Source organism: Caenorhabditis remanei, chromosome V (genome assembly GCF_010183535.1).
Source record: "Caenorhabditis remanei strain PX506 chromosome V, whole genome shotgun sequence".
Lineage (NCBI taxonomy): Eukaryota > Metazoa > Nematoda > Chromadorea > Rhabditida > Rhabditidae > Caenorhabditis > Caenorhabditis remanei.
Window position 1 is genome coordinate 10,862,805 of NC_071332.1, and position 22,103 is coordinate 10,884,907.

At 42.8% G+C, this 22,103-nt stretch overlaps 1 protein-coding gene across 1 annotated transcript; it reads right to left on the minus strand.

The window, feature by feature from the left end:
- Window positions 1-1,355: 1,355 nt before the first annotated feature.
- On the minus strand, window positions 1,356-21,788 carry GCK72_018913 (uncharacterized protein; the record flags this gene model as incomplete). Its single annotated transcript, XM_053732800.1, has 2 exons — window positions 1,356-13,936; window positions 13,982-21,788. The coding sequence occupies 2 exons, from the start codon at window positions 21,786-21,788 to the stop codon at window positions 1,356-1,358; spliced, it is 20,388 nt and encodes a 6,795-aa protein (XP_053581713.1).
- Window positions 21,789-22,103: the final 315 nt, after the last annotated feature.

Consider the following 22,103-nt stretch of genomic DNA (forward strand, 5'->3'; position numbering starts at 1 on the left):
CGTCCCAAAAAATGTTTAGACGTCCCAAAAAATGTTTAGACGTCCCTTTAAATCCCAAAATTTGGTGTTAAATATTTAGACGTCCCAAAAAATGTTTAGACGTCCCAAAAAATAATTAGACGTCCCAAAAAATATTTAGACGTCCCATTAAATATTGAGACGTCCCTTGAACACTTTCAGTGGCTTTTAGTGTTGAAGGGACGTCTAAACATTTTTTGGGACGTTTAAATGTTTTTTGGGACGTCTAAATGTTTTTTGGGACGTCTAAGTATTTGAAACCAAAGTTTCGGACTTCAAGGGACGTCTAAATATTTTTTGGGACGTCTAAATATTTTTTGGGACGTCTAAATGTTTTTTGGGACGTCTAAATAATTTTTGGGACGTCTAATTATTCGAAACCTAATTCTGGGACGTCAAAGGACGTCTAAATGTTTTAAGAGACGTCTATATGTTTTTTGGGACGTCTAAACATTTTTTAGGACGTCTAAATGTTTTTTGGGACGTCTAAATATTATTTATCATAATGTGGGATATCAAAGGACGTCTAAACATTTTTTGGGACGTCTAAACATTTCGGACGACTTTTGGGTCCCCAAAGGACGTCCAAGTTTTTTGAGGGACGTCTAAATGTTTCAAGGGACGTCTAAGTGTTTTAAGGGACGTCTAAGTGTTTTAAGGGACGTCTAAGTGTTTTAAGGGACGTCTAAGTGTTTTAAGGGACGTTCAAGTTTTCAAAGGACGCCTAAACTGGAATAGAGCCGTTTTTTTTTCCTGGCGGTTCGATGAAACATATATTCAACATAATTCTTAACTTGAATAGTAACCTGCACGATTCTTTACGGAGCCCAAACCACTTTGAATGATTCGCAGGGTTTTAGAAAAAAATTTTTTAAACATAGCTGCCCATTTTGAATTTTTTTTTCTAAGTTGAACATTTTATCTGATTCTTGAAGTTTGTTAATGGGACAAACGTTTTCAATATCATACAGTTCTTGCATCTTTTTTTGGTATACTCACATTCTAATCTCAGATGTGAATCTAATTAGGTATTGAATTTGACAAAAACACATAGAATCTAAGCAGAAAACAAAAAACAACAAAATAAAGTTCAGACACGCCATCTACATTCACTGAGCACTTCTCTGAAATAACTAATGCATTCCCTTCAACTCAATCGCCCCTCACATCTACCTCAACAGGTACAAAGCATACACATTTTTTAATTGCAAATTAATGAAACATTTGCAGCAACAAAATATAATACTGAAACTATTTCATCTGTTGAAACTTCCCCGACTAATGGAGAAGAAATCTCCACATTACCATCAACAAAAAATGATTTGATATCATCAATATCAGGTACAGCTTGCATAAACTAATTCAAACTGGTTTTGGACACAAAAAAAAATAATTGCAGCTCTTACAACTTCGAAACTACTAACAAGACTTGAAACCACAGAGTCCAGCATTTCTACAGAATCTGCCTCTGAATCAAGCTCTACAGAACCATGTGTCACTGAAACCGAAGAGACTTCTTCATCTACTTCTTCAGTTACCGAGTCAAGCATTTCTACAGAATCTGCCTCTGAATCAAGCTCCACTGAACCATGTGTCACTGAAACGGAAGAGACTTCTTCATCTACTCCTTCAGTCACCGAGTCCAGCATTTCTACAGAATCTGTATCTGAATCAAGCTCCACTGAACCATGTGTCACTGAAACTGAAGAGACTTCTTCATCTACTTTTTCAGTCACCGAGTCCAGCATTTCTACAGAATCTGTATCTGAATCAAGCTCCACTGAACCATGTGTCACTGAAACGGAAGAGACTTCTTCATCTACTTCTTCAGTCACTGAGTCCAGCATTTCTACAGAATCTGTATCTGAATCAAGCTCCACAGAGCCACGTGTCACTGAAACAGAAGAGACTTCTTCATCTACTTCTTCAGTCACCGAGTCTAGCATTTCTACAGAATCTGTATCTGAATCAAGCTCCACTGAACCATGTGTCACTGAAACGGAAGAGACTTCTTCATCTACTTCTTCAGTCACTGAGTCCAGCATTTCTACAGAATCTGTATCTGAATCAAGCTCCACAGAGCCACGTGTCACTGAAACAGAAGAGACTTCTTCATCTACTTCTTCAGTCACTGAGTCCAGCATTTCTACAGAATCTGTATCTGAATCAAGCTCCACAGAACCATGTGTCACCGAGACTAAAGAGACTTCTTCATCTACTTCTTCATTCACCGAGTCCAGCATTTCTACAGAATCTGTTTCTGAATCAAGCTCCACAGAACCATGTGTCACTGAAACTGAAGAGACTTCTTCATCTACTTCTTCAGTCACCGAGTCTAGCATTTCTACAGAATCTGTATCTGAATCAAGCTCCACAGAACCATGTGTCACCGAGACTAAAGAGACTTCTTCATCTACTTCTTCATTCACCGAGTCCAGCATTTCTACAGAATCTGTATCTGAATCAAGCTCCACAGAACCATGTGTGACTGAAACTGAAGAGACTTCTTCATCTACTTCTTCAGTCACCGAGTCTAGCATTTCTACAGAATCTGTATCTGAATCAAGCTCCACAGAACCATGTGTCACCGAGACTAAAGAGACTTCTTCATCTACTTCTTCATTCACCGAGTCCAGCATTTCTACAGAATCTGCCTCTGTATCAAGCTCCACAGAACCATGTGTGACTGAAACTGAAGAGACTTCTTCATCTACTTCTTCAGTCACCGAGTCTAGCATTTCTACAGAATCTGTTTCTGAATCAAGCTCCACAGAACCATGTGTCACCGAGACTAAAGAGACTTCTTCATCTACTTCTTCAGTCACCGAGTCTAGCATTTCTACAGAATCTGTATCTGAATCAAGCTCCACAGAACCATGTGTCACTGAAACTGAAGAGACTTCTTCATCTACTTCTTCAGTCACCGAGTCCAGCATTTCTACAGAATCTGCCTCTGTATCAAGCTCCACAGAACCATGTGTGACTGAAACTGAAGAGACTTCTTCATCTACTTCTTCAGTCACCGAGTCTAGCATTTCTACAGAATCTGTTTCTGAATCAAGCTCCACAGAACCATGTGTCACTGAAACGGAAGAGACTTCTTCATCTACTTCTTCATTCACCGAGTCCAGCATTTCTACAGAATCTGTATCTGAATCAAGCTCCACAGAACCATGTGTCACCGAGACTGAAGAGACTTCTTCATCTACTTCTTCAGTCACCGAGTCAAGCATTTCTACAGTATCTGTATCTGAATCAAGCTCCACGGAACCATGTGTCACTGAGACTGAAGAGTCTTCTTCATCTACTTCTTCAGTCACCGAGTCCAGCATTTCTACAGAATCTGTTTCTGAATCAAGCTCCACAGAACCATGTGTCACTGAAACGGAAGAGACTTCTTCATCTACTTCTTCAGTTACCGAGTCAAGCATTTCTACAGAATCTGCCTCTGAATCAAGCTGCACTGAACCATGTGTCACTGAGACTGAAGAGTCTTCTTCATCTACTTCTTCAGTCACCGAGTCCAGCATTTCTACAGAATCTGTATCTGAATCAAGCTCCACTGAACCATGTGTCACTGAAACGGAAGAGACTTCTTCATCTACTTCTTCAGTCACCGAGTCCAGCATTTCTACAGAATCTGCCTCTGTATCAAGCTCCACAGAACCATGTGTGACTGAAACTGAAGAGACTTCTTCATCTACTTCTTCAGTCACCGAGTCCAGCATTTCTACAGAATCTGTATCTGAATCAAGCTCCACAGAACCATGTGTCACTGAAACGGAAGAGACTTCTTCATCTACTTCTTCAGTTACCGAGTCAAGCATTTCTACAGAATCTGCCTCTGAATCAAGCTGCACTGAACCATGTGTCACTGAGACTGAAGAGTCTTCTTCATCTACTTCTTCAGTCACCGAGTCTAGCATTTCTACAGAATCTGTATCTGAATCAAGCTCCACTGAACCATGTGTCACTGAAACGGAAGAGACTTCTTCATCTACTTCTTCAGTCACTGAGTCCAGCATTTCTACAGAATCTGTATCTGAATCAAGCTCCACAGAGCCACGTGTCACTGAAACAGAAGAGACTTCTTCATCTACTTCTTCATTCACCGAGTCCAGCATTTCTACAGAATCTGTATCTGAATCAAGCTCCACAGAACCATGTGTCACCGAGACTGAAGAGACTTCTTCATCTACTTCTTCAGTCACCGAGTCAAGCATTTCTACAGTATCTGTATCTGAATCAAGCTCCACGGAACCATGTGTCACTGAGACTGAAGAGTCTTCTTCATCTACTTCTTCAGTCACCGAGTCCAGCATTTCTACAGAATCTGTTTCTGAATCAAGCTCCACAGAACCATGTGTCACTGAAACGGAAGAGACTTCTTCATCTACTTCTTCAGTTACCGAGTCAAGCATTTCTACAGAATCTGCCTCTGAATCAAGCTGCACTGAACCATGTGTCACTGAGACTGAAGAGTCTTCTTCATCTACTTCTTCAGTCACCGAGTCCAGCATTTCTACAGAATCTGTATCTGAATCAAGCTCCACTGAACCATGTGTCACTGAAACGGAAGAGACTTCTTCATCTACTTCTTCAGTCACCGAGTCCAGCATTTCTACAGAATCTGCCTCTGTATCAAGCTCCACAGAACCATGTGTCACTGAGACTGAAGAGTCTTCTTCATCTACTTCTTCAGTCACCGAGTCCAGCATTTCTACAGAATCTGTTTCTGAATCAAGCTCCACAGAACCATGTGTCACTGAAACGGAAGAGACTTCTTCATCTACTTCTTCAGTTACCGAGTCAAGCATTTCTACAGAATCTGCCTCTGAATCAAGCTGCACTGAACCATGTGTCACTGAGACTGAAGAGTCTTCTTCATCTACTTCTTCAGTCACCGAGTCTAGCATTTCTACAGAATCTGTATCTGAATCAAGCTCCACTGAACCATGTGTCACTGAAACGGAAGAGACTTCTTCATCTACTTTTTCAGTCACCGAGTCCAGCATTTCTACAGAATCTGCCTCTGTATCAAGCTCCACAGAACCATGTGTGACTGAAACTGAAGAGACTTCTTCATCTACTTCTTCAGTCACCGAGTCTAGCATTTCTACAGAATCTGTTTCTGAATCAAGCTCCACAGAACCATGTGTCACTGAAACGGAAGAGACGTCTTCATCTACTTCTTCATTCACCGAGTCCAGCATTTCTACAGAATCTGTATCTGAATCAAGCTCCACAGAACCATGTGTCACCGAGACTGAAGAGACTTCTTCATCTACTTCTTCAGTCACCGAGTCAAGCATTTCTACAGTATCTGTATCTGAATCAAGCTCCACGGAACCATGTGTCACTGAGACTGAAGAGTCTTCTTCATCTACTTCTTCAGTCACCGAGTCCAGCATTTCTACAGAATCTGTTTCTGAATCAAGCTCCACAGAACCATGTGTCACTGAAACGGAAGAGACTTCTTCATCTACTTCTTCAGTTACCGAGTCAAGCATTTCTACAGAATCTGCCTCTGAATCAAGCTCCACTGAACCATGTGTCACTGAAACGGAAGAGACTTCTTCATCTACTTTTTCAGTCACCGAGTCCAGCATTTCTACAGAATCTGTATCTGAATCAAGCTCCACTGAACCATGTGTCACTGAAACGGAAGAGACTTCTTCATCTACTTCTTCAGTCACTGAGTCCAGCATTTCTACAGAATCTGTATCTGAATCAAGCTCCACAGAGCCACGTGTCACTGAAACAGAAGAGACTTCTTCATCTACTTCTTCAGTCACCGAGTCTAGCATTTCTACAGAATCTGTATCTGAATCAAGCTCCACTGAACCATGTGTCACTGAAACGGAAGAGACTTCTTCATCTACTTCTTCAGTCACTGAGTCCAGCATTTCTACAGAATCTGTATCTGAATCAAGCTCCACAGAACCATGTGTCACCGAGACTAAAGAGACTTCTTCATCTACTTCTTCATTCACCGAGTCCAGCATTTCTACAGAATCTGTTTCTGAATCAAGCTCCACGGAACCATGTGTCACTGAAACTGAAGAGACTTCTTCATCTACTTCTTCAGTCACCGAGTCCAGCATTTCTACAGTATCTGTATCTGAATCAAGCTCCACGGAACCATGTGTCACTGAGACTGAAGAGTCTTCTTCATCTACTTCTTCAGTCACCGAGTCCAGCATTTCTACAGAATCTGTTTCTGAATCAAGCTCCACAGAACCATGTGTCACCGAGACTAAAGAGACTTCTTCATCTACTTCTTCATTCACCGAGTCCAGCATTTCTACAGTATCTGTATCTGAATCAAGCTCCACGGAACCATGTGTCACTGAAACTGAAGAGACTTCTTCATCTACTTCTTCAGTCACCGAGTCCAGCATTTCTACAGAATCTGTATCTGAATCAAGCTCCACAGAACCATGTGTCACCGAGACTAAAGAGACTTCTTCATCTACTTCTTCATTCACCGAGTCCAGCATTTCTACAGAATCTGCCTCCGTATCAAGCTCCACAGAACCATGTGTGACTGAAACTGAAGAGACTTCTTCATCTACTTCTTCAGTCACCGAGTCAAGCATTTCTACAGTATCTGTATCTGAATCAAGCTCCACGGAACCATGTGTCACTGAGACTGAAGAGTCTTCTTCATCTACTTCTTCAGTCACCGAGTCCAGCATTTCTACAGAATCTGCCTCTGTATCAAGCTCCACAGAACCATGTGTGACTGAAACTGAAGAGACTTCTTCATCTACTTCTTCAGTCACCGAGTCTAGCATTTCTACAGAATCTGTTTCTGAATCAAGCTCCACAGAACCATGTGTCAGCGAGACTGAAGCGACTTCTTCATCTACTTCTTCAGTCACCGAGTCCAGCATTTCTACAGAATCTGTATCTGAATCAAGCTCCACAGAACCATGTGTCACTGAAACTGAAGAGACTTCTTCATCTACTTCTTCAGTCACCGAGTCCAGCATTTCTACAGAATCTGCCTCTGTATCAAGCTCCACAGAACCATGTGTGACTGAAACTGAAGAGACTTCTTCATCTACTTCTTCAGTCACCGAGTCTAGCATTTCTACAGAATCTGTTTCTGAATCAAGCTCCACAGAACCATGTGTCACTGAAACGGAAGAGACTTCTTCATCTACTTCTTCATTCACCGAGTCCAGCATTTCTACAGAATCTGTATCTGAATCAAGCTCCACAGAACCATGTGTCACCGAGACTGAAGAGACTTCTTCATCTACTTCTTCAGTCACCGAGTCAAGCATTTCTACAGTATCTGTATCTGAATCAAGCTCCACGGAACCATGTGTCACTGAGACTGAAGAGTCTTCTTCATCTACTTCTTCAGTCACCGAGTCCAGCATTTCTACAGAATCTGTTTCTGAATCAAGCTCCACAGAACCATGTGTCACTGAAACGGAAAAGACTTCTTCATCTACTTCTTCAGTTACCGAGTCAAGCATTTCTACAGAATCTGCCTCTGAATCAAGCTCCACTGAACCATGTGTCACTGAAACGGAAGAGACTTCTTCATCTACTTTTTCAGTCACCGAGTCCAGCATTTCTACAGAATCTGTATCTGAATCAAGCTCCACTGAACCATGTGTCACTGAAACGGAAGAGACTTCTTCATCTACTTCTTCAGTCACTGAGTCCAGCATTTCTACAGAATCTGTATCTGAATCAAGCTCCACAGAGCCACGTGTCACTGAAACAGAAGAGACTTCTTCATCTACTTCTTCAGTCACCGAGTCTAGCATTTCTACAGAATCTGTATCTGAATCAAGCTCCACTGAACCATGTGTCACTGAAACGGAAGAGACTTCTTCATCTACTTCTTCAGTCACTGAGTCCAGCATTTCTACAGAATCTGTATCTGAATCAAGCTCCACAGAACCATGTGTCACCGAGACTAAAGAGACTTCTTCATCTACTTCTTCATTCACCGAGTCCAGCATTTCTACAGAATCTGTTTCTGAATCAAGCTCCACGGAACCATGTGTCACTGAAACTGAAGAGACTTCTTCATCTACTTCTTCAGTCACCGAGTCCAGCATTTCTACAGAATCTGCCTCCGTATCAAGCTCCACAGAACCTTGTGTGACTGAAACTGAAGAGACTTCTTCATCTACTTCTTCAGTCACCGAGTCTAGCATTTCTACAGAATCTGTTTCTGAATCAAGCTCCACGGAACCATGTGTCACTGAGACTGAAGAGTCTTCTTCATCTACTTCTTCAGTCACCGAGTCCAGCATTTCTACAGAATCTGTTTCTGAATCAAGCTCCACAGAACCATGTGTCAGCGAGACTGAAGCGACTTCTTCATCTACTTCTTCAGTCACCGAGTCCAGCATTTCTACAGAATCTGTATCTGAATCAAGCTCCACAGAACCATGTGTCACTGAAACTGAAGAGACTTCTTCATCTACTACTTCAGCCACCGAGTCCAGCATTTCTACAGAATCTGCCTCTGAATCAAGCTCCACTGAACCATGTGTCACTGAAACTGAAGAGACTTCTTCATCTACTACTTCAGCCACCGAGTCCAGCATTTCTACAGAATCTGCTTCTGAATCAAGCTCCATTGAACCATGTGTCACTGAAACGGAAGAGACTTCTTCATCTACTTCTTCAGTCACTGAGTCCAGCATTTCTACAGAATCTGTATCTGAATCAAGCTCCACAGAGCCACGTGTCACTGAAACAGAAGAGACTTCTTCATCTACTTCTTCAGTCACCGAGTCTAGCATTTCTACAGAATCTGAATCTGAATCAAGCTCCACTGAACCATGTGTCACTGAAACGGAAGAGACTTCTTCATCTACTTCTTCAGTCACTGAGTTCAGCATTTCTACAGAATCTGTATCTGAATCAAGCTCCACAGAACCATGTGTCACCGAGACTAAAGAGACTTCTTCATCTACTTCTTCATTCACCGAGTCCAGCATTTCTACAGAATCTGTATCTGAATCAAGCTCCACAGAACCATGTGTCACTGAAACTGAAGAGACTTCTTCATCTACTACTTCAGCCACCGAGTCCAGCATTTCTACAGAATCTGCCTCCGTATCAAGCTCCACAGAACCATGTGTCACCGAGACTAAAGAGACTTCTTCATCTACTTCTTCAGTCACCGAGTCAAGCATTTCTACAGTATCTGTATCTGAATCAAGCTCCACGGAACCATGTGTCACTGAGACTGAAGAGTCTTCTTCATCTACTTCTTCAGTCACCGAGTCCAGCATTTCTACAGAATCTGTTTCTGAATCAAGCTCCACAGAACCATGTGTCAGCGAGACTGAAGCGACTTCTTCATCTACTTCTTCAGTCACCGAGTCCAGCATTTCTACAGAATCTGTATCTGAATCAAGCTCCACAGAACCATGTGTCACTGAAACTGAAGAGACTTCTTCATCTACTACTTCAGCCACCGAGTCCAGCATTTCTACAGAATCTGCCTCTGAATCAAGCTCCACTGAACCATGTGTCACTGAAACGGAAGAGTCTTCTTCATCTACTTCTTCAGTCACCGAGTCTAGCATTTCTACAGAATCTGAATCTGAATCAAGCTCCACTGAACCATGTGTCACTGAAACGGAAGAGACTTCTTCATCTACTTCTTCAGTCACTGAGTTCAGCATTTCTACAGAATCTGTATCTGAATCAAGCTCCACAGAACCATGTGTCACCGAGACTAAAGAGACTTCTTCATCTACTTCTTCATTCACCGAGTCCAGCATTTCTACAGAATCTGTATCTGAATCAAGCTCCACAGAACCATGTGTCACTGAAACTGAAGAGACTTCTTCATCTACTACTTCAGCCACCGAGTCCAGCATTTCTACAGAATCTGCCTCCGTATCAAGCTCCACAGAACCATGTGTCACCGAGACTAAAGAGACTTCTTCATCTACTTCTTCAGTCACCGAGTCAAGCATTTCTACAGTATCTGTATCTGAATCAAGCTCCACGGAACCATGTGTCACTGAGACTGAAGAGTCTTCTTCATCTACTTCTTCAGTCACCGAGTCCAGCATTTCTACAGAATCTGTTTCTGAATCAAGCTCCACAGAACCATGTGTCAGCGAGACTGAAGCGACTTCTTCATCTACTTCTTCAGTCACCGAGTCCAGCATTTCTACAGAATCTGTATCTGAATCAAGCTCCACAGAACCATGTGTCACTGAAACTGAAGAGACTTCTTCATCTACTACTTCAGCCACCGAGTCCAGCATTTCTACAGAATCTGCCTCTGAATCAAGCTCCACTGAACCATGTGTCACTGAAACGGAAGAGTCTTCTTCATCTACTTCTTCAGTCACCGAGTCTAGCATTTCTACAGAATCTGAATCTGAATCAAGCTCCACTGAACCATGTGTCACTGAAACGGAAGAGACTTCTTCATCTACTTCTTCAGTCACTGAGTTCAGCATTTCTACAGAATCTGTATCTGAATCAAGCTCCACAGAACCATGTGTCACCGAGACTAAAGAGACTTCTTCATCTACTTCTTCATTCACCGAGTCCAGCATTTCTACAGAATCTGTATCTGAATCAAGCTCCACAGAACCATGTGTCACTGAAACTGAAGAGACTTCTTCATCTACTACTTCAGCCACCGAGTCCAGCATTTCTACAGAATCTGCCTCCGTATCAAGCTCCACAGAACCATGTGTCACCGAGACTAAAGAGACTTCTTCATCTACTTCTTCAGTCACCGAGTCAAGCATTTCTACAGTATCTGTATCTGAATCAAGCTCCACGGAACCATGTGTCACTGAGACTGAAGAGTCTTCTTCATCTACTTCTTCAGTCACCGAGTCCAGCATTTCTACAGAATCTGTTTCTGAATCAAGCTCCACAGAACCATGTGTCAGCGAGACTGAAGCGACTTCTTCATCTACTTCTTCAGTCACCGAGTCCAGCATTTCTACAGAATCTGTATCTGAATCAAGCTCCACAGAACCATGTGTCACTGAAACTGAAGAGACTTCTTCATCTACTACTTCAGCCACCGAGTCCAGCATTTCTACAGAATCTGCCTCTGAATCAAGCTCCACTGAACCATGTGTCACTGAAACTGAAGAGACTTCTTCATCTACTACTTCAGCCACCGAGTCCAGCATTTCTACAGAATCTGCCTCTGAATCAAGCTCCATTGAACCATGTGTCACTGAAACGGAAGAGACTTCTTCATCTACTTCTTCAGTCACCGAGTCCAGCATTTCTACAGAATCTGCCTCTGAATCAAGCTCCACTGAACCATGTGTCACTGAAACTGAAGAGACTTCTTCATCTACTACTTCAGTCACTGAGTCCAGCATTTCTACAGAATCTGTATCTGAATCAAGCTCCACAGAGCCACGTGTCACTGAAACAGAAGAGACTTCTTCATCTACATCTTCTGTCACCGAGTCCGTCATTTCTACAGAATCTGTATCTGAATCAAGCTCCACAGAACCATGTGTCACTGAGACCGAAGAGACTTCTTCATCTACATCTTCTGTCACCGAGTCCGTCATTTCTACAGAATCTGTATCTGAATCAAGCTCCACTGAACCATGTGTCACTGAAACGGAAGAGACTTCTTCATCTACTTCTTCAGTCACCGAGTCCAGCATTTCTACAGAATCTGCCTCTGTATCAAGCTCCACAGAACCATGTGTCACTGAAACGGAAGAGACTTCTTCATCTACTTCTTCAGTCACCGAGTCCAGCATTTCTACAGAATCTGCCTCTGTATCAAGCTCCACAGAACCATGTGTCACTGAAACGGAAGAGACTTCTTCATCTACTTCTTCAGTCACCGAGTCCAGCATTTCTACAGAATCTGCCTCTGTATCAAGCTCCACAGAACCATGTGTCACTGAAACTGAAGAGACTTCTTCATCTACTTCTTCAGTCACCGAGTCTAGCATTTCTACAGAATCTGTTTCTGAATCAAGCTCCACAGAACCATGTGTCACTGAGACCGAAGAGACTTCTTCATCTACATCTTCTGTCACCGAGTCCGTCATTTCTGCAGAATCTGTATCTGAATCAAGCTCCACTGAACCATGTGTCACTGAAACGGAAGAGACTTCTTCATCTACTTCTTCATTCACCGAGTCCAGCATTTCTACAGAATCTGCCTCTGTATCAAGCTCCACAGAACCATGTGTCACTGAAACGGAAGAGACTTCTTCATCTACTTCTTCATTCACCGAGTCCAGCATTTCTACAGAATCTGTATCTGAATCAAGCTCCACAGAACCATGTGTCACTGAGACCGAAGAGACTTCTTCATCTACATCTTCTGTCACCGAGTCCGTCATTTCTACAGAATCTGTATCTGAATCAAGCTCCACTGAACCATGTGTCACTGAAACGGAAGAGACTTCTTCATCTACTTCTTCAGTCACCGAGTCCAGCATTTCTACAGAATCTGCGTCTGTATCAAGCTCCACAGAACCATGTGTCACTGAAACGGAAGAGACTTCTTCATCTACTTCTTCATTCACCGAGTCCAGCATTTCTACAGAATCTGTATCTGAATCAAGCTCCACAGAACCATGTGTCACTGAGACCGAAGAGACTTCTTCATCTACATCTTCTGTCACCGAGTCCGTCATTTCTACAGAATCTGTATCTGAATCAAGCTCCACTGAACCATGTGTCACTGAAACGGAAGAGACTTCTTCATCTACTTCTTCAGTCACCGAGTCCAGCATTTCTACAGAATCTGTATCTGAATCAAGCTCCACAGAACCATGTGTCACTGAGACCGAAGAGACTTCTTCATCTACATCTTCTGTCACCGAGTCCGTCATTTCTACAGAATATGTATCTGAATCAAGCTCCACTGAACCATGTGTCACTGAAACGGAAGAGACTTCTTCATCTACTTCTTCAGTCACCGAGTCCAGCATTTCTACAGAATCTGCCTCTGTATCAAGCTCCACAGAACCATGTGTCACCGAGACTAAAGAGACTTCTTCATCTACTTCTTCAGTCACCGAGTCAAGCATTTCTACAGTATCTGTATCTGAATCAAGCTCCACGGAACCATGTGTCACTGAGACTGAAGAGTCTTCTTCATCCACTTCTTCAGTCACCGAGTCCAGCATTTCTACAGAATCTGTATCTGAATCAAGCTCCACAGAACCATGTGTCACAGAAACAGAAGAGACTTCTTCATCTACTTCTTCAGTCACCGAGTCCAGCATTTCTACAGAATCTGTATCTGAATCAAGCTCCACAGAACCATGTGTCACTGAGACTGAAGAGACTTCTTTATCTACTTCTTCAGTCACCGAGTCCAGCATTTCTACAGAATCTGTTTCTGAATCAAGCTCCACAGAACCATGTGTCACTGAGACTGAAGAGACTTCTTTATCTACTTCTTCAGTCACCGAGTCCAGCATTTCTACAGAATCTGCCTCTGTATCAAGCTCCACAGAACCATGTGTCACTGAAACTGAAGAGACTTCTTCATCTACTTCTTCAGTCACCGAGTCCAGCATTTCTACAGAATCTGTATCTGAATCAAGCTCCACTGAACCATGTGTCACTGAAACGGAAGAGACTTCTTCATCTACTTCTTCAGTCACCGAGTCCAGCATTTCTACAGAATCTGCCTCTGTATCAAGCTCCACAGAACCATGTGTCACTGAAACGGAAGAGACTTCTTCATCTACTTCTTCAGTCACCGAGTCCAGCATTTCTACAGAATCTGCCTCTGTATCAAGCTCCACAGAACCATGTGTCACTGAAACGGAAGAGACTTCTTCATCTACTTCTTCAGTCACCGAGTCCAGCATTTCTACAGAATCTATCTCTGTATCAAGCTCCACAGAACCATGTGTCACTGAAACTGAAGAGACTTCTTCATCTACTTCTTCAGTCACCGAGTCTAGCATTTCTACAGAATCTGTTTCTGAATCAAGCTCCACAGAACCATGTGTCACTGAGACCGAAGAGACTTCTTCATCTACATCTTCTGTCACCGAGTCCGTCATTTCTACAGAATCTGTATCTGAATCAAGCTCCACAGAACCATGTGTCACTGAAACGGAAGAGACTTCTTCATCTACTTCTTCAGTCACCGAGTCCAGCATTTCTACAGAATCTGCCTCTGTATCAAGCTCCACAGAACCATGTGTCACTGAAACGGAAGAGACTTCTTCATCTACTTTTTCATTCACCGAGTCCAGCATTTCTACAGAATCTGTATCTGAATCAAGCTCCACAGAACCATGTGTCACTGAGACCGAAGAGACTTCTTCATCTACATCTTCTGTCACCGAGTCCGTCATTTCTACAGAATCTGTATCTGAATCAAGCTCCACTGAACCATGTGTCACTGAAACGGAAGAGACTTCTTCATCTACTTCTTCAGTCACCGAGTCCAGCATTTCTACAGAATCTGCCTCTGTATCAAGCTCCACAGAACCATGTGTCACTGAAACGGAAGAGACTTCTTCATCTACTTCTTCATTCACCGAGTCCAGCATTTCTACAGAATCTGTATCTGAATCAAGCTCCACAGAACCATGTGTCACTGAGACCGAAGAGACTTCTTCATCTACATCTTCTGTCACCGAGTCCGTCATTTCTACAGAATCTGTATCTGAATCAAGCTCCACTGAACCATGTGTCACTGAAACGGAAGAGACTTCTTCATCTACTTCTTCAGTCACCGAGTCCAGCATTTCTACAGAATCTGTATCTGAATCAAGCTCCACAGAACCATGTGTCACTGAGACCGAAGAGACTTCTTCATCTACTTCTTCAGTCACCGAGTCCAGCATTTCTACAGAATCTGTATCTGAATCAAGCTCCACAGAACCATGTGTCACTGAGACCGAAGAGACTTCTTCATCTACATCTTCTGTCACCGAGTCCGTCATTTCTACAGAATCTGTATCTGAATCAAGCTCCACTGAACCATGTGTCACTGAAACGGAAGAGACTTCTTCATCTACTTCTTCAGTCACCGAGTCCAGCATTTCTACAGAATCTGCCTCTGTATCAAGCTCCACAGAACCATGTGTCACTGAAACGGAAGAGACTTCTTCATCTACTTCTTCATTCACCGAGTCCAGCATTTCTACAGAATCTGTATCTGAATCAAGCTCCACAGAACCATGTGTCACTGAGACCGAAGAGACTTCTTCATCTACATCTTCTGTCACCGAGTCCGTCATTTCTACAGAATCTGTATCTGAATCAAGCTCCACTGAACCATGTGTCACTGAAACGGAAGAGACTTCTTCATCTACTTCTTCAGTCACCGAGTCCAGCATTTCTACAGAATCTGTATCTGAATCAAGCTCCACAGAACCATTTGTCACTGAAACGGAAGAGACTTCTTCATCTACTTCTTCAGTCACCGAGTCCAGCATTTCTACAGAATCTGCCTCTGTATCAAGCTCCACAGAACCATGTGTCACTGAAACGGAAGAGACTTCTTCATCTACTTCTTCATTCACCGAGTCCAGCATTTCTACAGAATCTGTATCTGAATCAAGCTCCACAGAACCATGTGTCACTGAGACTGAAGAGACTTCTTTATCTACTTCTTCAGTCACCGAGTCCGTCATTTCTACAGAATATGTATCTGAATCAAGCTCCACTGAACCATGTGTCACTGAGACCGAAGAGACTTCTTCATCTACATCTTCTGTCACCGAGTCCAGCATTTCTACAGAATCTGTATCTGAATCAAGCTCCACTGAACCATGTGTCACTGAAACGGAAGAGACTTCTTCATCTACTTCTTCAGTCACCGAGTCCAGCATTTCTACAGAATCTGCCTCTGTATCAAGCTCCACAGAACCATGTGTCACTGAAACGGAAGAGACTTCTTCATCTACTTCTTCATTCACCGAGTCCAGCATTTCTACAGAATCTGTATCTGAATCAAGCTCCACAGAACCATGTGTCACTGAGACCGAAGAGACTTCTTCATCTACATCTTCTGTCACCGAGTCCGTCATTTCTACAGAATCTGTATCTGAATCAAGCTCCACTGAACCATGTGTCACTGAAACGGAAGAGACTTCTTCATCTACTTCTTCAGTCACCGAGTCCAGCATTTCTACAGAATCTGTATCTGAATCAAGCTCCACAGAACCATGTGTCACTGAGACCGAAGAGACTTCTTCATCTACATCTTCTGTCACCGAGTCCGTCATTTCTACAGAATCTGTATCTGAATCAAGCTCCACTGAACCATGTGTCACTGAAACGGAAGAGACTTCTTCATCTACTTCTTCAGTCACCGAGTCCAGCATTTCTACAGAATCTGCCTCTGTATCAAGCTCCACAGAACCATGTGTCACTGAGACCGAAGAGACTTCTTCATCTACTTCTTCATTCACCGAGTCCAGCATTTCTACAGAATCTGTATCTGAATCAAGCTCCACAGAACCATGTGTCACTGAGACCGAAGAGACTTCTTCATCTACATCTTCTGTCACCGAGTCCGTCATTTCTACAGAATCTGTATCTGAATCAAGCTCCACTGAACCATGTGTCACTGAAACGGAAGAGACTTCTTCATCTACTTCTTCAGTCACCGAGTCCAGCATTTCTACAGAATCTGTATCTGAATCAAGCTCCACAGAACCATGTGTCACTGAGACCGAAGAGACTTCTTCATCTACATCTTCTGTCACCGAGTCCGTCATTTCTACAGAATATGTATCTGAATCAAGCTCCACTGAACCATGTGTCACTGAAACGGAAGAGACTTCTTCATCTACTTCTTCAGTCACCGAGTCCAGCATTTCTACAGAATCTGCCTCTGTATCAAGCTCCACAGAACCATGTGTCACCGAGACTAAAGAGACTTCTTCATCTACTTCTTCAGTCACCGAGTCAAGCATTTCTACAGTATCTGTATCTGAATCAAGCTCCACGGAACCATGTGTCACTGAGACTGAAGAGTCTTCTTCATCCACTTCTTCAGTCACCGAGTCCAGCATTTCTACAGAATCTGTATCTGAATCAAGCTCCACAGAACCATGTGTCACAGAAACAGAAGAGACTTCTTCATCTACTTCTTCAGTCACCGAGTCCAGCATTTCTACAGAATCTGTATCTGAATCAAGCTCCACAGAACCATGTGTCACTGAGACTGAAGAGACTTCTTTATCTACTTCTTCAGTCACCGAGTCCAGCATTTCTACAGAATCTGTTTCTGAATCAAGCTCCACAGAACCATGTGTCACTGAGACTGAAGAGACTTCTTTATCTACTTCTTCAGTCACCGAGTCCAGCATTTCTACAGAATCTGCCTCTGTATCAAGCTCCACAGAACCATGTGTCACTGAAACTGAAGAGACTTCTTCATCTACTTCTTCAGTCACCGAGTCCAGCATTTCTACAGAATCTGTATCTGAATCAAGCTCCACTGAACCATGTGTCACTGAAACGGAAGAGACTTCTTCATCTACTTCTTCAGTCACCGAGTCCAGCATTTCTACAGAATCTGCCTCTGTATCAAGCTCCACAGAACCATGTGTCACTGAAACGGAAGAGACTTCTTCATCTACTTCTTCAGTCACCGAGTCCAGCATTTCTACAGAATCTGCCTCTGTATCAAGCTCCACAGAACCATGTGTCACTGAAACGGAAGAGACTTCTTCATCTACTTCTTCAGTCACCGAGTCCAGCATTTCTACAGAATCTATCTCTGTATCAAGCTCCACAGAACCATGTGTCACTGAAACTGAAGAGACTTCTTCATCTACTTCTTCAGTCACCGAGTCTAGCATTTCTACAGAATCTGTTTCTGAATCAAGCTCCACAGAACCATGTGTCACTGAGACCGAAGAGACTTCTTCATCTACATCTTCTGTCACCGAGTCCGTCATTTCTACAGAATCTGTATCTGAATCAAGCTCCACAGAACCATGTGTCACTGAAACGGAAGAGACTTCTTCATCTACTTCTTCAGTCACCGAGTCCAGCATTTCTACAGAATCTGCCTCTGTATCAAGCTCCACAGAACCATGTGTCACTGAAACGGAAGAGACTTCTTCATCTACTTTTTCATTCACCGAGTCCAGCATTTCTACAGAATCTGTATCTGAATCAAGCTCCACAGAACCATGTGTCACTGAGACCGAAGAGAGTTCTTCATCTACATCTTCTGTCACCGAGTCCGTCATTTCTACAGAATCTGTATCTGAATCAAGCTCCACTGAACCATGTGTCACTGAAACGGAAGAGACTTCTTCATCTACTTCTTCAGTCACCGAGTCCAGCATTTCTACAGAATCTGCCTCTGTATCAAGCTCCACAGAACCATGTGTCACTGAAACGGAAGAGACTTCTTCATCTACTTCTTCATTCACCGAGTCCAGCATTTCTACAGAATCTGTATCTGAATCAAGCTCCACAGAACCATGTGTCACTGAGACCGAAGAGACTTCTTCATCTACATCTTCTGTCACCGAGTCCGTCATTTCTACAGAATCTGTATCTGAATCAAGCTCCACTGAACCATGTGTCACTGAAACGGAAGAGACTTCTTCATCTACTTCTTCAGTCACCGAGTCCAGCATTTCTACAGAATCTGTATCTGAATCAAGCTCCACAGAACCATGTGTCACTGAGACCGAAGAGACTTCTTCATCTACTTCTTCAGTCACCGAGTCCAGCATTTCTACAGAATCTGTATCTGAATCAAGCTCCACAGAACCATTTGTCACTGAGACTGAAGAGACTTCTTCATCTACTTCTTCAGTCACCGAGTCCAGCATTTCTACAGAATCTGTATCTGAATCAAGCTCCACTGAACCATGTGTCACTGAGACTGAAGAGACTTCTTCATCTACTTCTTCAGTCACCGAGTCCAGCATTTCTACAGAATCTGTATCTGAATCAAGCTCCACAGAACCATTTGTCACTGAGACTGAAGAGACTTCTTCATCTACTTCTTCAGTCACCGAGTCCAGCATTTCTACAGAATCTGTATCTGAATCAAGCTCCACAGAACCATTTGTCACTGAGACTGAAGAGACTTCTTCATCTACTTCTTCAGTCACCGAGTCCAGCATTTCTACAGAATCTGTATCTGAATCAAGCTCCACAGAACCATTTGTCACTGAGACTGAAGAGACTTCTTCATCTACTTCTTCAGTCACCGAGTCCAGCATTTCTACAGAATCTGTATCTGAATCAAGCTCCACTGAACCATGTGTCACTGAGACTGAAGAGACTTCTTCATCTACTTCTTCAGTCACCGAGTCCAGCATTTCTACAGAATCTGTATCTGAATCAAGCTCCACAGAACCATTTGTCACTGAGACTGAAGAGACTTCTTCATCTACTTCTTCAGTCACCGAGTCCAGCATTTCTACAGAATCTGTATCTGAATCAAGCTCCACAGAACCATTTGTCACTGAGACTGAAGAGACTTCTTCATCTACTTCTTCAGTCACCGAGTCCAGCATTTCTACAGAATCTGTATCTGAATCAAGCTCCACAGAGCGATGTGTCACTGAGACTGATGAGACTTCTTCATCTACTTCTTCAGTCACCGAGTCCAGCATTTCTACAGAATCTGTATCTGAATCAAGCTCCACAGAACCATTTGTCACTGAGACTGAAGAGACTTCTTCATCTACTTCTTCAGTCACCGAGTCAAGCATTTCTACAGAATCTGTATCTGAATCAAGCTCCACTGAACCATGTGTCACTGATACTGAAGATACTTCTTCATCTACTTCTTCAGTCACCGAGTCAAGCATTTCTACAGAATCTGTATCTGAATCAAGCTCCACTGAACCATGTGTCACTGATACTGAAGAGACTTCTTCATCTACTTCTTCAGTCACCGAGTCAAGCATTTCTACAGAATCTGTATCTGAATCAAGCTCCACTGAACCATGTGTCACTGAGACTGAAGAGACTTCTTCATCTACTTCTTCAGTCACCGAGTCAAGCATTTCTACAGAATCTGTATCTGAATCAAGCTCCACAGAACCATGTGTCACTGAGACTGAAGAGACTTCTTCATCTACTTCTACTTCTTCAGTCACCGAGTCCAGCATTTCTACAGAATCTGTTTCTGAATCAAGCTCCACAGAACCATGTGTCACTGAGACTGAAGAGACTTCTTCATCTACTTCTTCAGTCACCGAGTCAAGCATTTCTACAGAATCTGTATCTGAATCAAGCTCCACAGAACCATGTGTCACTGAGACTGAAGAGACTTCTTCATCTACTTCTTCAGTCACCGAGTCAAGCATTTCTACAGAATCTGTATCTGAATCAAGCTCCACTGAACCATGTGTCACTGAGACTGAAGAGACTTCTTCATCTACTTCTTCAGTCACCGAGTCAAGCATTTCTACAGAATCTGTATCTGAATCAAGCTCCACAGAACCATGTGTCACTGAGACTGAAGAGACTTCTTCATCTACTTCTACTTCTTCAGTCACCGAGTCCAGCATTTCTACAGAATCTGTATCTGAATCAAGCTCCACAGAACCATGTGTCACTGAGACTGAAGAGACTTCTTCATCTACTTCTTCAGTCACCGAGTCAAGCATTTCTACAGAATCTGTATCTGAATCAAGCTCCACTGAACCATGTGTCACTGATACTGAAGAGACTTCTTCATCTACTTCTTCAGTCACCGAGTCAAGCATTTCTACAGAATCTGTATCTGAATCAAGCTCCACTGAACCATGTGTCACTGATACTGAAGAGACTTCTTCATCTACTTCTTCAGTCACCGAGTCAAGCATTTCTACAGAATCTGTATCTGAATCAAGCTCCACTAAACCATGTGTCACTGAGACTGAAGAGACTTCTTCATCTACTTCTTCAGTCACCGAGTCAAGCATTTCTACAGAATCTGTATCTGAATCAAGCTCCACTGAACCATGTGTCACTGATACTGAAGAGACTTCTTCATCTACTTCTTCAGTCACCGAGTCAAGCATTTCTACAGAATCTGTATCTGAATCAAGCTCCACTAAACCATGTGTCACTGAGACTGAAGAGACTTCTTCATCTACTACTTCAGTCACCGAGTCCAGCATTTCTACAGTATCTGTATCTGAATCAAGCTCCACAGAACCATGTGTCACTGAGACTGAAGAGACTTCTTCATCTACTTCTACTTCTTCAGTCACCGAGTCCAGCATTTCTACAGAATCTGTATCTGAATCAAGCTCCACTGAACCATGTGTCACTGAGACTGAAGAGACTTCTTCATCTACTTCTTCAGTCACCGAGTCAAGCATTTCTACAGAATCTGTATCTGAATCAAGCTCCACTGAACCATGTGTCACTGAGACTGAAGAGACTTCTTCATCTACTTCTTCAGTCACCGAGTCAAGCATTTCTACAGAATCTGTATCTGAATCAAGCTCCACTGAACCATGTGTCACTGATACTGAAGAGACTTCTTCATCTACTTCTTCAGTCACCGAGTCAAGCATTTCTACAGAATCTGTATCTGAATCAAGCTCCACTGAACCATGTGTCACTGAGACTGAAGAGACTTCTTCATCTACTTCTTCAGTCACCGAGTCAAGCATTTCTACAGAATCTGTATCTGAATCAAGCTCCACTGAACCATGTGTCACTGAGACTGAAGAGACTTCTTCATCTACTTCTACTTCTTCAGTCACCGAGTCCAGCATTTCTACAGAATCTGTTTCTGAATCAAGCTCCACAGAACCATGTGTCACTGAGACTGAAGAGACTTCTTCATCTACTTCTTCAGTCACCGAGTCCAGCATTTCTACAGAATCTGTTTCTGAATCAAGCTCCACAGAACCATGTGTCACTGAGACTGAAGAGACTTATTTATCTACTTCTTCAGTCACCGAGTCCAGCATTTCTACAGAATCTTTTTCTGAATCAAGCTCCACAGAACAATGTGTCACTGAGACTGAAAAGACTTCTTCATCTACTTCTTCAGTCACCGAGTCAAGCATTTCTACAGTATCTGTATCTGAATCAAGCTCCACGGAACCATGTGTCACTGAGACTGAAGAGTCTTCTTCATCTACTTCTTCAGTCACCGAGTCCAGCATTTCTACAGAATCTTTTTC